At 50.4% G+C, this 14,398-nt stretch overlaps 1 protein-coding gene across 1 annotated transcript in view; it reads left to right on the forward strand.

Moving 5' to 3' along the window:
* The first annotated feature begins 13,274 nt into the window (after positions 1-13,274).
* The window catches only part of C2H1orf94 (chromosome 2 C1orf94 homolog), a 37,045-nt gene continuing 35,921 nt past the window's right edge, over positions 13,275-14,398 (forward strand). Inside the window, exon 1 of the mRNA XM_060081996.1 lies at positions 13,275-13,594. Coding sequence (XP_059937979.1) covers positions 13,344-13,594 — 251 coding nt within the window. The 5' untranslated portion in view covers positions 13,275-13,343. The remainder of the gene's footprint in view (positions 13,595-14,398) is intronic.

Consider the following 14,398-nt stretch of genomic DNA (forward strand, 5'->3'; position numbering starts at 1 on the left):
CACGCCTCTTCCACGGTTGGAAATTAGAATACTGTCTGGGAAAAGGTAACCAAAGAAGGACACGGTTCCCCAAGTCACGGCTCTTACGCGCTGATCTTGGGTGGTGGCTTTGAACTTGCAATCTGGGGCGTGGGGCGATGCTTACCAGCCCCAGTGGCAGCAGCCTCCTACCCCATCCCAGGAGAAGGGTGTGTGTGCGTAGACCCAGGATTAAGAACTGGAGGGAAGGAGGGGCGGGGGTGGGGGAACCCGCGGGTTTGGCTCCGTTCCGTCCTTCCCCTACCCTAAGGCAAAATCTCGGGATGGAGGGAGGCGTGCTTGTGTCCGTTGCGGTGGGGGAGGGGAAGTGAGGTTGGTAGAGGAACGGTGCAGGAGTTACTTGTGCAATTTATCCTCAAAATTAAATAACCGGACCCGGCTTCTTCTCATCCTTACCCTCCTCCTCCCAGCCCTGGCCCCAAACCAGATGAGTTTCTCCCAATGGCGCGAGCCCCTCCCACTTCCTTCCCGCCGCCGCTGCCGCCAGGCCCCAAGGGCTCAGCGCCTGTCCCCACCCGATCCCCCACCCCCACTCGGTCGCCGTCTCTGTCTCGTCTCTCCTAGGCTCCTCCGTCAGTCACGATGGCTCCTTAGCTGTCTACGCCAAACTCTCCGCGAGAGGGAACAGACGCTACGCGGGGAAGCAGGAGGCCTGGGGAGGAGGTCCCCCCGGCGCGCGGGGTGGAAAGGCACTAGCGGGGGAACACCCTCCCCCTTTGCCCGAGGCACCCGGGAGAGGCTGCGCTAGGGGCTTAGGGGGGTTGGCAAGCGGGAGCTCTAGTATCTGCGAGCCCAGGGGGCAATGGCCCGCGGTCGGTGGGAATTTCCGGGAAAGAGCGTGGAAAGGGCTATGGGGCTGACGACCGGAGTGGGGAAGGCGGCGGACAGGGCCGGAGGAGTGGATGCTTGTCCTTGCCCCCCAAGAAAAACTTGCTGTGCGGAGCCGCGATTTCCCCATCTCCCAGCTCCCTTGATGCCCGGCTCCCTCCTCCACCTCAAGTTGTTCCGGTTTCCCAGTATGAGCTCATCCCGCAGCTGGGGAGCCAGCCCGGTAGCCCCGGGCCGGTGAGCGGCCTCAGAATCGCTGGGCCCCTTCCCCACCGCCAACAGACTGGCTTTCTCGCCCCTCCCGACGCCACCTCGCTGGCTGCCAAGAACCGACCGAAACAGCCAGAACTCCACAGTGAAAGGCCTGCTTTATGTCCCCGGAGCAGCGAGGAGGGGGCTTGTCGCTTCCCATTGTCCAGGCCCAGCCCCCAAAAGAGAGGGCTCAGCCAGCCAAGCCTTGGCCTTCCCGCCAGCGCTGGAGAGAAGGGAGGGACTGGCTGGGCCGTAGGTGGGTGGCAGCCTTGGGGGTGCTCTTGGTGGGATCTTCCCTGGGGGGAAAGCCCTGGCTCCTAAGCTTGGGCCTCTCCCCTCTCCTGCCAGAGGGGTCCTCAAGCTCCAGCGGGCAGAGCCCTCCCCTGCAGCCCACAGCTGGGCAGGAGAGAGTCTGGGCTGCTCTATAGTTCTGGGGCTCCAGGCCAGTGGGCTTCCCCCACTCCCTCCTCAGCCCCAGAACTTTGCTCTGTGGCTGCAACTCACAGCTGATGTTTACCCCAGAACCCTCCCTGGCAATGGGGCATTTGTCATCCTTCTCCCTGGGGGCTGTGGAGGGCAGGGACACCCTTTTAATTCCTGACACTGGCCCAGCTACTCACTTCCTCCACCATTCCTCCCTCTCTCTGATCTATCTGTGTCCACATATACTTACTGAGGCCTCCTGAGTTCTGGGCCCTGTGCCAGCCTGTGCTGTGGGCAGTGCAGAGATGCACAGCGTGCGGTCCTGCATGGGAGGATGCGGGGCCCAGATGGAAACCGCCCCCCCCCCCCCCCGCCACCACAACCCAGCAGTGCTAATCGCCAGGACAGAAAAGGCATGTTACAGACAGTAACAAAGGCATATCAAGACAGTAAGCTTTTCTTGGACTTGGGGGATCATAAGGCCAATTTAAGGAGGGAAGTAGAATTTGGGCTGGACCCTGAAGCCTGGATACATTGACGAGGTGAAGATTGATTTACTCCACAAATAGTAATTGAGCATCACTACATGGCAGACACTGCGCTAGATATATACACCTGAGTGGACTGTCCCTGGCTTGATGAAGGCAGATGACAAATAAACAATTATATATAAGGTGACTAATTAAAGATGCTATAAAGAAAAAGTCCATAGTTGCTGTGACAAGGACTACACGGGGCATACCTTAAATAGGTGGTCTGGGAAGGCCTCTCTGAGGTGGTGACCTTGAAGGTGGGATTGAAAATTAAGATAAACAGCCATGCAGAGTTGGGAAAAGGAAGGGCAAGTCCCTGAAAAGGGAGGGGGACTGGGAAAGGCAGCTGGGTCTGGGTCAAGGTGAATCAGAGGGGACACCTAAGAGAGGAGGGAGGGGATGGGACCAGAGCCAGATCATGCAGGGTCTTTTAGGGGATGATGAGGAGATTGGATTTTAGTCTTAAAAAGGGGAAAGTACAAGGTGTATTCATTTGCTAGGGCTGCTGCCATAACAAATAACAAAGGACCACATACTGAGTGGCTGAAACAACAGACATGTATTGTCTCAAGTTTCTGAAGGCTAGAAGTCCGAGATCAGGGTGTCTACAAGGTTGGCTCCTTCTGAGTTTGCTCTCCTTGACTTGTAGATGGCACGTCTTTTCCCTACATCTTTACATTGTCTTCCCCCTGTACGTGTCTGTGCCCAAATTTCCTCTTCTTATAAGGACACCAGTCATAGTGGGTTAGGCCTCACCTCACAGATTTAGTTTTAACTTAATCACCTCTTTAAAGCCCTGTCTCCAAATATAGTCACATTCTGAGGTCCTAGAGGTTAGGACTTCGACATAGGGAGGGACAGAATTCAGCACATAACAGGAGGAGAGGTCTTTACAGATGGAGGGAAGAGAGAGAAGAAAAGCATGACAGTCAGAAAATAGATTTAAAGAGATGCCCATCAGGCTGCGTGGAGTGTGACTGCTTTATCAAGAAGTACTCTGAGTGCTTCCCTGGTGGTGCAGTGGTTGAGAGTCCGCCTGCCGATGCAGGGGACACGGGTTCGTGCCCCGGTCCGGGAAGATCCCACATGCCACGGCGCGGCTGGGCCCGTGAGCCATGGCCGCTGAGCCTGCGCGTCTGGAGCCTGTGCTCCACAACGGGAGAGGCCGCAACAGTGAGAGGCCCGTGTACCGCAAAAAAAAAAAAAAAAAAAATAGTAGTCTGAAAAGGTGCACGGCTCTGAAGACTAAAGGTGGGGACCCTGAACATTTGCAGGCCAAGAGAGAGGCAGGGGTCCAAGAGATAATAATAGCCCTCCCCTGTCTAGCCTAGGAGAGTGTGACTCAGCCCAGCCCCCAGGGCTGGCTCCCTGCCTACCCACTCCTGTCTCCCCAGGAGCAAGAGGCAGCCATGCGTCAAGGCCTCTCCACAATATCCCATTGCAAAAAGCCCAATGTGGTGTGGTGACTCGCCAAGATAAGCCTAATATCCAGATAAGATCAGAGTTGGTTTTAGAAAGAAAACAAGGCCTGGTGCTCTGGAGAACTTGGCCTGATTCAAGTAGGGGCTGCACTCTTGATGCCCTGAAAGTTTCATTCTGACCTAAGAAGAAAATAAAAGAACCTGCTGAAGCTGAGAGAGAAAATGAGCCGGCAAATGGATGTTCTAGTAACGAGGGCAGAAATGGAGGCTGAGGGCTGGGTAGGACGGCAGAGAAGGGCTACAGAGCAAAGGCGGGGGCTCAGCGGAAAAGCCTGGGGTCTGAGTGGAGGGTGGGGATTTTAAAATGACGAACGCGATGGGACAGAAACTAGTATTTCCCAAGAGCAAGGCTGTCACCGTAGAGATGACAGTGATCTGCTTCCCAAGGAAAGGTGACAGAAACGGTTCAGGAAGAAAAAGCCCAGGACAAACTTGGGGGAGGCTGTGAGAGCCCCACAATCAGGAGGGGGATGTGAGAAGGGCCCACAGTCTGGACCATTCCTCCAGTGCTACCAAATGCTGGGACCATCGAATTCTAGCATTTCCTGCAGAAAATCCTGTGTTTGTGAAACAAAGAAAGGGACAGAACTCGAGTCAGTGGCAAAAGAGGTCGAATGTTTCCTCCGCTTGTCAGAGGCCAGGCGATCCACAGGAGAGGGGCTATGCTAGGCTCTCATCTCTACTTGAAGTTCCTCCAATCAGCTCTGCTATTGTAGCCCCAACGCCTTCACTCACGCTGCTTCCTCTGAGTGCAATACCATTCCTTCTCTCACTGTGCAGAGGAGATGATTCCTAATCACCCAGCTCAAGTGTCACCCTCCTTCAGGTAGCTTCTCCTAACCAGCACCTGCAACACACACCCTCTGCTTAGTTAGATGCCCTTTGCAGCATGGCCAGCTAGCTGGACGTCAGAACGGTATGCCTCCCCTTCCATTGTATCGAACAATGGTTCTCCACCAGGGGTGATTTGGCCCCCAGGGGCCATTGGGCAGTGTCCACAGACATTTTTGGTTGTCACCACTGTAGGGTGCTACTGGCATCTAGGGGGCACCTTACATGCCCAGGGAAGCCCCCTTCACCCCAAAGGTTTATTTGGTCAAAAATGTCAATAGTGCCGATTTATCACTGAGAAGTGGCTGCCTAGCCAGGACTACACTTTCCAGCCCCCTTTGCAGTTGGGTGCAGTCAAAAGACAAGGGTTCTAGCCCAAGGAATGTAAGCAGAAGTGGTGTGTGTGTCACTTCAAGGCTTACCCCATAAAATCCTCCCACCCTTATTCTTCCATTTGCTGGCTGGATACAGAGCATTTGGGGTCCCTAGGGGATGGCAGAGCCATGAGATGGAAGAAGCCTGGATCCCAAATCACCCTGTAGACAAAAGTCACCCACCAGTTTGGGACACCTGAATTGGACTGTTAGGTGAGAAATGATCTTTAACAGCAAAAAGACACCAAAATATTGAGGTGTGTTACAGCAGCTAGTAACACCCTCGTACACTCCTCCATGTTTTTTCTTCAGTATCATTTGCTTACTCCTCACTCATTCTTTTATTTGTGCAGCCACAAACATTAATCTGCACACCAGGCTCTGTGCTAGGTGCTGAGGAAACAAATATAAAGAAGAATAAGACATGACCAGTGGTTCTCGCCTTCAGGCTATGGATAGTTTATTGGGAAAAGAGTTAAACAGCAAAACATAATGGCTCTGGGAGAATTACAGGATGTTATGGAAATGAGAAGGGCTTCTAGCTCAGCCTGCGGAGAGGGGCAGGTAAGAAGTGGCACCTTCCAGGAAGAAGGCAGTGTGGGCAAATGCAGGGAGGTAGACCCAGCAAGAAGAATCTGCAGTTCTCACAGCGGTCCAGGGTGCTGGAGGGCAGGCAGCAGGGGCACCGTACCTCTGCTCTGCGACTCCCCAGTCTCTCTGTAATTGACAGCCTTCTCTTTGGCTGCCCCCGCAGTGGACTGGGAGTTCCCTACAGCAGAAATCTTCTGGAGGTCGCCTGAGTCCCTAGTGCCTGTGGGTGTCTGGCATCCTCTGCTCTTGGATGTCCTGCAGGATGCTCTGCCCCAGCCTGCTCACAGCTGAACTCACCTACTTCTGACCCTGCACCACAACCTGCCCCTCTGCTCGGTCCCCCATCTCAGGAACCAGGTTCCACTCCACCCAGTTCCTGAGCCAGAAACCTGGGGGGTCATTCTGGCCTCCCCTCTCACTCAGCCCTCACATCCAGGCAGCTCCCAAGTCCTCTAAATTCTGCCTCCTTAGCATCTCCCAGGTCCTAGCCAGGTCCCCACATCTCTCTTCTGGGTTTCTGACAGCAGCCGCATAACAGGGGCCCCCAACTCCGCTCTTGTCCCATCCAACATGTCTTCCGTTGTGCCGCTTTTCTTTTAAAACACTAACCTGATTTCACAGCTTCCCTGCCTTTCCCCGGATGTTTCTCCACGGCCTACAGGGTGAAATCCAAGTTCTCTGCTAGACCCTCCCTTCCTGCCTCTGGCTTCCCCTCTCTCCTGTGCCTCCTGTCTCCCTACTGTCCACCCACCACGCTCGCTCCAGCCATTCTGAGGCCCCTGCACTCCTGAAATGAGCCGTGCTTTCTCTCTCCCTTCACTCTGGGCCTTTGTGCACGCGGCTCCCTCAGCCTGGAATGCTCTCCCCTCCTTCTGTGTCTGGCGTTCTCCTATTTGTCCTTCAAAACCCAGCCCAGACATCAGCTCTTACAAGCAATCTTCACCAGTGCCATTCAGAGTACCTGGTCATGGTGGGCCTTCAGTAGATGTTTGCTGGATGAATGGATGGATGGATGGATGGATGGTTGAGTAGGTGCTCGGTAATGTTTGTGGAATGGACCCAAAGGTGTCTCTCCTAGACTCCATTATCTGAATTCCTTAAAGAAATGCCTTCTCTGGGTTATGATTTAATGTTATGTTGTCTTCAGAGAACCCTGATGTGAGAAACTGACCAACTTAATGGCATTTCTGTCTTTATGAAAACAGAATTGAATATATGGCCCACTATGTCACTCAGTGTCCTTTATACAAGGACTCATGATAAATTCACGCTTGGGGTTATTTCCAGGAAACATTTTGTCTCTGCAGATGAAGATGGGTATTCTCTGCTGTCAGAAAATAAAAACCCTGCCTTCCGACGTGTTTCCGTTTTTGCTTTAGCTGACAAATAGGGATACCCAGTTTTATTACCTTATTACCTCCATGCCTCCTGACCAATTCAGGGACCTGAGAGCAGCAACTCTTTCTGCTGTCTTTAGATGGAGTCAGTTCTTGCTTTATCCTTCGATGCTGTAATTTTTACTTTTTAATCTGAAAGCTGCCTCAAATCATCTCTAGTCTAAATCTTAAATGAATGCATACTGGTGACCAACGTCCAGGCCTGGAAGTTAGGGATGGAAGGACAGAACACCAAGCTTCTAGTTGAGTGGGACCCCATACAGAGCCTCTCCAGGGATTCTTGGGGCTCCTCTCATGACAGGGGTCTGGCAGGAAGGCCAAAGCAGAAGCGGAAGACCAATTGCATTCCAACTCTGGTGCCACCTAACCGGGCCACTGCTGACAAGTCATATCCTTTTCCTCCTCCAACTATGGCTTTCCTTTCCCCTGACTTTACATGGAGATCTCGTCAGCCCCCATTTTTACATTAATAGCTAATAACAAGAACAATAATCGATATCTTTTATGGAGGGCACACCGTGCACCAGGCATTGTGCTGGGAACGTTCATAGATGTCCCTCTTTGAAACTCTCCCCCTCCACACCTGTCTAGTGTTTCCATCCCTTTGCAGATGATGAAATGCCAGAGAAGTTGAGCATGTGCAAAGCCACCCTTCAGTAAGTAGCAGAGCAGGAATTCAAATTCAAACGTGTCTGCTGCCACCGCCCAAGCTCTTAACAATCTCCTCACAAATGGGCAAGGATTGGAGGCAATAATAAGGGATGAAATCCCCTGTGGAAATGGTAGGGATCGCTGCTGGCGCTGCCAGGAAAGAGGAATCCAGAGCCACAGCTTTGCTTCTAGCCTCCTCTGGTGTCCTTTCCAAAGTCCTGGAAAGGGCTGGCTACTCTAGTTTTTGTTTTGTTTTTCCTTTTTTGGCCTCGATGCTTGGCTTCCAGGATCTTAGTTCCCCAACCAGGTATCGAACCCAGGCCCCCAGCACTGAAAGCCCAGAATCCTAACCACTGGACCACCAGGGAATTCCCAGGGCTGGCTGCTCTGAAGTCAGGTTCAGTTCCTGGGACAATGTCCAGGGGAGGCCCATTCACGTGACAGATGGCTACACCCTCCTCTCTTCCTCCTGTTCTGGGGTTTGTCCCTTAAGAAGCCTGCCTGCAGTCTCCCTATGCATGGGGCCCCCTCTGGGCGGTTTGACCCTTTAGGCATAATCCACTCTAGGCAACATGTCGCTTTAGGCATCATGTCACTGTATTTTTCAGGGTCCTGCAAAAAGTCTGAGGCCTGAAAGTGTTATTATTAGTAGCTCCACAATACAAAGAAGAAAACTGCAACATTGAAATCAGTAAATATTTAATTAAATGCTAAATGTACCGTTATGTCAACTTCATTAACTGTTGAATTTAGTAGTCATAAAAATTTCATTACATCTGATAACAATTGATAGGTTGGAGTTTTCTCACCGCACAAGATCTCCCAGGTAGGCACCAAGATTGGTGAGAAATCATAGCTGACCATAAATTAAATAAATTATTCATGGCCAAAAATTTGCAAAAGCAAAATGGCAAAAAAAAACTTTCAATTTTCTTTTACATCCAAAAAGAGATATTTATGGTAAGAGCTGGGTGTTGAAACTATGTTAGAGAACGGACAGGGCCTCCACGAGTAAGCTGTGAATCACCAAAGAACGTAGGCCATGCCCACCTTTCTGAGTTCTCCATCCTAGCTGTGTTTGTGTCCGTGATGGAAGGAGAGGCTTCGGCTGGAGAATAGGTAGGGAGAGTTGTCTCCTCCTGAGTCTTTCCTGGTTTCAAATAGAAAAGCAAGAATCCCAGAATCGTAAATAATGATAGCTAACATTCACTGGGTACAATGCATGTGCCAGACTCACTATTCTAAGCACAGCTCGTGTATTATCTCAGTTGCCACAAAACAACTCTATGAGGTCAGTGTTTTATTATCCCTATTTCACAGATGAGCAAACTGAGGCATAAAGAGGTGAAACAACCTGCTCAGGGTAATAGGGGTTCACAAATTGAACCCACTGTTCAAGGTGCTGAAGGTAGAATAGTGAAACCTGGTGCCTGCCTATTTTAGAGCTTGAAGCGAAGCAGTCAATGGTCCTGGACACCATTTCACGTGCTGGGCACAGAGTATATCAGTTTTCCCCACACCTGCTGTGTAGCAGGCACTTCTGGAATGCTTTGCTCCCTTCCTGTGACAATGTGTAGGCTAGAGGTGTTATTCATCTCCTAGCCCTGTGCCTTGCACAATTTTGGCCATGGTTGGTGCTAAAAAACGGACAAAGCCTAGAAAGGCTTAGTTGATGATTCGAGCCCATTCCTCCATCACAAAGCAAATTTTCCCACTACAGCTAAAGTTCTCCCTCCCTACTCATAGCACAGAAGCTGTTATTGAGAAACTCCAGTGGCATGCACTTCAATGTAATCAACAAGGAAACTAATATACAGCACTTTTAGGTGTCTCTTGTGTGCCAGGTGTTGTTTTAGGGGCTTTCGTTTGTTAAATAATTAAGTAGTAATAGGACATTTACAATAATTCTACAAAATAGATATTCTTTATTGTCATCCCATTTTACAGATGAGGAGACCAAGTGTTATGAGCTCATGGTGTCCCTCCAAATTCAGATGTTGAAGTCTTAACCCCTAGTGCCTCAGACTCTGAGGTACTATTTGGAGATAGGACATTTAAAGAGTGGTTAAGGTAAAAATCGGGTCTTTAGGGTGAGTCCTAACCCAACATGACTGGTGTTCTTATAAGAAGAGGAGATCAGGACATAGACATGCACAGAGCAAAGCCCATATGAAGACACAGGGAGAAGATAGCTGTATATAAGTCAACGAGAGAACCTCAGGAGGAACTAATCCTGCCAACACCTTGATCTTGGACTTCTAGCCTCCAGAACTGTGAGGAAATAAATTTCTGTTGAGTAAGCCACCCAGTCTGTGGTACTTGGTTGTGGCAGCTCTAGAAAGCGAATACACCAAGGCATAGAGTAACTTGCCTAAGGATACATTGCCAGGAAACATGAACTCAGAATTTGAACCCAGGTAGTCTGGTTCTAGAGTCTATGTGTTTTTCAATAATGAAAGTGTTCTCTCTGCTGTCCAAAATGGTAGCCACAAGCCACACATGGTTCTTGAAATGTGGCTAATGTAACTAAGGAACTGAAATGTTAATATTACTTACATTAAAATTAAAATAGCCACATGTGGCTAGTGGCTACCAGATTAGATGTGGTTTGCTTATACTAGCTCTAAGTACTCCACTTAAGTATTTTTTCATTAAAGCATAGTAGATGTATAATATTATATAAGTTACAGGTGTACAATATAGTGATTCATAATTTTTAAAAGTTATACTCCATTTATTGTTATAAAGTATTTGCTATATTCACTGTGCCATTAATAGACCATTATAGTTTATTTTATACCTAATAGTTTGTATCTCTTAATCCTCTACCCCTATAATACCCCTCCCCCCTTCCATCTCCCCACTGGTAACCACTAGTTTGTCCTCTATATCTTTGAGTTTGCTTCTTTTTTGTTATATTCACTAGTTCATTGTATATGTGCTTTTTAGATTCCACATATAAGAGATATCATAAAGTATTTTTCTTTCTCTGTCTGACTTATTTCACTTAGCAAGATGCCTTCCAAGTCCATCCATGTTACTGTACATGGCAAATTTTCATTCTTTTTTATGGCTGAGTAGTATTCCACTATATATAGATAGATAGATAGATAGATAGATAGATAGATAGATAGATAGATAGATATCTTCTTTATCCATTCATCTGTTGATGGACACCTAGGATGCTTCCATATCTTGGCAATTGTAAATAATACTGCTATGAACATTAGGGTGCATGTATCTTTTTGAATTAGTGTTTTTGTTTTTTTGGATATATATCCAGGAGTGGAATTGCTGGGTCATATGGTAGTTCTATTTTTAGTTTTCTGAAACACCTCTATACTGTTTGCCACTTAAGTTTTTTGCAGACTCTTCTAGATACCTCAGCTCTGTGTTCCAAGAAACACACCCCTGTCTTTGTTCTCTATTCCTGGTGTATTTCGTGTTTTGTTTTGTTCTGTTTTGCAATCCTTGGCCCCTGTTGCCTAGTCTCCTGCTGAAGGGGAGAAAGAACAGAAGGAATGAGTGAGCTGGCTAACTTTCCAGAATCCTGTGGCCTGGGCAGTACAGGGTCGTCGGTGTTCTGCTCTAAGCATAGGTGTTAGCCAACCAAATGCCAAGCAGCACAAACACTGAGTGACATTTTCAGAACTATTAATATTTCATCAGAAGTGATCACTTTTCCTTTAAATGCACTATCTTAAAAGGTTTCTACATTCTTAACTATAATTTTATTCAGTCTAGGTCCTCAGAATTTCCCCCAAAGGAACACATCTTCAATTTTATAATGAAAATCAAAGGGGAATCAAGCTCGGATTTTAAAATTTAGAGTCAACATTTCCAGGAACTCAGGCCCTCTGTAAAGAGCAAGGTTGTGTATGGGGCACCTATGGTATGCCAGGCACTCCGTACAGTATGCCATGAATTCATCCAGCACAGATGTATGAAGTGCCTACTATGTACCGGAAATGTGATCTTCCTAATAATTTTTAACACCATTTTACCAGAAAGGGCCCCTCTCACCCTTCTGCTTCACCTCCAATGTTACCTTACCTACCCTAAGTGGCCTGCCTGCGTGGTCATCTGTTGCTGCCACCTCTTCTCTCCCCATTGCCTCACTTTGTTGGTTAGTTTCCATCAGAGCCCTTATTTCATCTGTAATTAGTACTTATTTACTTGCTCTGCTAGTTGGCGATCTATCTCCCTCCACGAGAGAATATAGGGTCCGTGAGAGCAGGGACCATGGCAGTTTCCTTCACCTTCATGCTTTCTCACTGTCCTGCTACTCACCAGCACAGATACTCATCAGGATCTGGGGAATGAATGAAGGATGGGAGAAGTGAAGACAGTTGTTAGGGTCACACAGCAAGTAAGGGGTAGTGTCAGGATTCAACCCTACATGTACAGACTGCCATCTCATCTCTTCGCGTCCAGGCTTCTTTCTTCTTTCCCGTCCATCCTCTTGCTCATCCTTTACTGGGGAAACACTGGAGGAACAACCATTGACTCCTGGGGCCAGAGAGGCCCGGGCAGACGGAGGTCCCATGTTGGTTCCGAGTTTAAGGAAGCCCCTCCAGTGTGGGGGCGGAGCCCACTGAGCAGCAAACAGTTAGCTTAGACCTCCTCTCTGCACCTCCACCCACCTTGGGGACCGCTGAGCCCAGCGCTGGAGAAACCAGTCTGTATCAGTAGCCTGGGGTACCTGGGTTTGAACCCCAGCTCCCCGCTTCCTAGTGGGCCTTGGACACACCCCTTTAGGACTTTGAGACTCGGTTTCCTCAAATGTAGAACAATAATACATAACGGCACTAACTTCAAAGCCGAGCGCTTGGCACATGGTAAGCGCCTGGTCAAAGGGCAGTTAGGGGTGAAATCAGTGATCCCCCGGCAGGGACCGGCTGGCGTCCAGGTGGGTACTGAGGAGCCCGCAGCGGGGCGAGCTGGGGCAAGGTGCCCTTGACCTCTAATGGGGGAAAGCGCTCTTGGGTCCTCTGGCCCCCGCCCCCACCCCACCGGGGGGCCTGGGGCACAGACCGGATGCAGAGCGCCCCGCGCACCGAGCCGGAGCCGTTGAGAGGAATTCCAGCGCTGGACGGGAAGAGGGTGGGAGCCACCGGCGCTGCAAATCGGCCCCAGCCCCCCGCGGAGACAGCGCCTTTTAAGGCCTTGGGACCCTTTCCCGGTCCACCCCGCAGTCCAGGGAGGGGACCGTGCCAGGTGTCTGCTGGGGGCGCTGGGGCGGGCACTCGGGACTGTTCCTGTGGGCGGTTGAGCGGCCAGGAGAGGGGGACCGGAGGGGGCGTTGGGGCGAGCAAGGCGGGGCTCGGCCGGGCGGGGGCCCTTGGCCCTCGGTGGGCGCAGGGTCCCTGGGTCCCAGTGAGAAACCGATGGCGGGATCCCGGAGCCTGATGCCTAGCAGTGTGCCAGGCCCTCACCAGGTCATCCCCCAGGCTTAGCCAGCGATAATGGGCTGAGCCCCGGGCGCTGCCAGGAGTCAGGGGCCGGTGGCAACGGGAGAGTGCCAGGGACTGTGGGGAGAGCCAGCCCTCCCCTTCCAGCTATTCCCACATGTCATTCTGCCCGCCCAGGGGCCTGGTTCCTGAGCTCAGGGGGATTCCACGGTTACTAAACTACTGTATTTTGTTGACTTTTAAATATTTTCTTCTAAGGGAGAAGGGGGTGGGGGGCAGAAGTCAAGAAAGAGCAAATAAAAACAAATCAAAATAAGTACCCCCTCCCCAAAAGAAAGCTGTCCTCCATCCATCACTTACACACAAATCGAAGGCCTCTGGACATAGTCACCTGCTGGACCAACAGCTGGACAGAACTGACCTCCTGCCCCATCCTCACCTCCCTTTCTGGTGAAGGAGGGGAGGTGGTGGACAGTCCCCCTGTCTTCGAGCCCTGGGTGGACAAAGGGGCTTCCGAAAAGAGAGGAAGAGTATGGCCAGTGGGAATGGGCAGGCTTTGTCCTCAGCCCTGGTGGCCAAGTGCCCCTCCGCCCTGGGCCCGTTCCCCAGGTACATCTGGATCCACCAGGACACACCCCAAGACAGCTTAGACAAGACTTGCCATGAAATCTGGAAGAGAGTTCAGGGCCTGCCCGAGGCCTTGCAGCCCAGGACCTCCAAGGAGCAGCTCTCTGCCCCCATGGCTGGCACCCCAAGAGACAATGGCCTCAGCTTCCAAGAAAAGTGAGTGTCCCCTTACGTGACCCAAGGGAGGAGGGAGAAGATGAGGTCTAACCCTCTGGGGGAGTGTTTTGACCTGTTGTTCAGTCTGGTTAAACCCTGAAGGCTGTGTACTTTTCCTCCACCCACCATGGTCCTCTGTCCAATAGGAGCGTTGATTGGGATGCTGAAGTTACCTGAGTGAAGGGCCAGACCAGGGCTGTATTTCTGCTGCCTCTGTACCAGCCCACTCAGGGGACATTTCTTGTCTAAAGGCATTGGCAACTCCAAGGTAGATCTGAGGACCTTGAAAAACCACCCTAGCCGGGGCTGAAGGCTAGAAGTCCGTGGCTTTCCCCAGAGGCAACTAGAAGATCCTTCTCCCCTGCCGCCCTCAAAGGCTAGGCATTGGCACAGATGAGTCTGATGATTTTAAACCACATCTGGAATTCCCTAATACAGGGAGCAGCTGTCCCATTCAGCCTCCATAGAAGCCGCTGCGAGAGCGCACATCAAAATATTTACTGGGAAGGCACTGACATATTCAGAGGACATAACAGAAAATTAAAGCACAGGAAGATGGCTGTAAATAGCCCATTTCCTGGATGGGAAATCCTGTGTCTGGGAAACACAGAGCTAAAAGTTTCTCCACCAGGGCAAAGTTGGGTAGATGTTTTGGGGGACGGATATTAGAAAGGAGAGGGAGGAACAGAGAAGAAGAAAGGACCTCGTTAGAAAAAGCGAGTAAATCCGGCGAGTTATTAATGCCACCATTGAGCACTTGTTTACTGCTTTCCGTCTTCAAAGTGGGCTGCAAACATTAATTAA

Source organism: Mesoplodon densirostris, chromosome 2, assembly GCF_025265405.1.
Source record: "Mesoplodon densirostris isolate mMesDen1 chromosome 2, mMesDen1 primary haplotype, whole genome shotgun sequence".
NCBI classification, from domain to species: domain Eukaryota; kingdom Metazoa; phylum Chordata; class Mammalia; order Artiodactyla; family Ziphiidae; genus Mesoplodon; species Mesoplodon densirostris.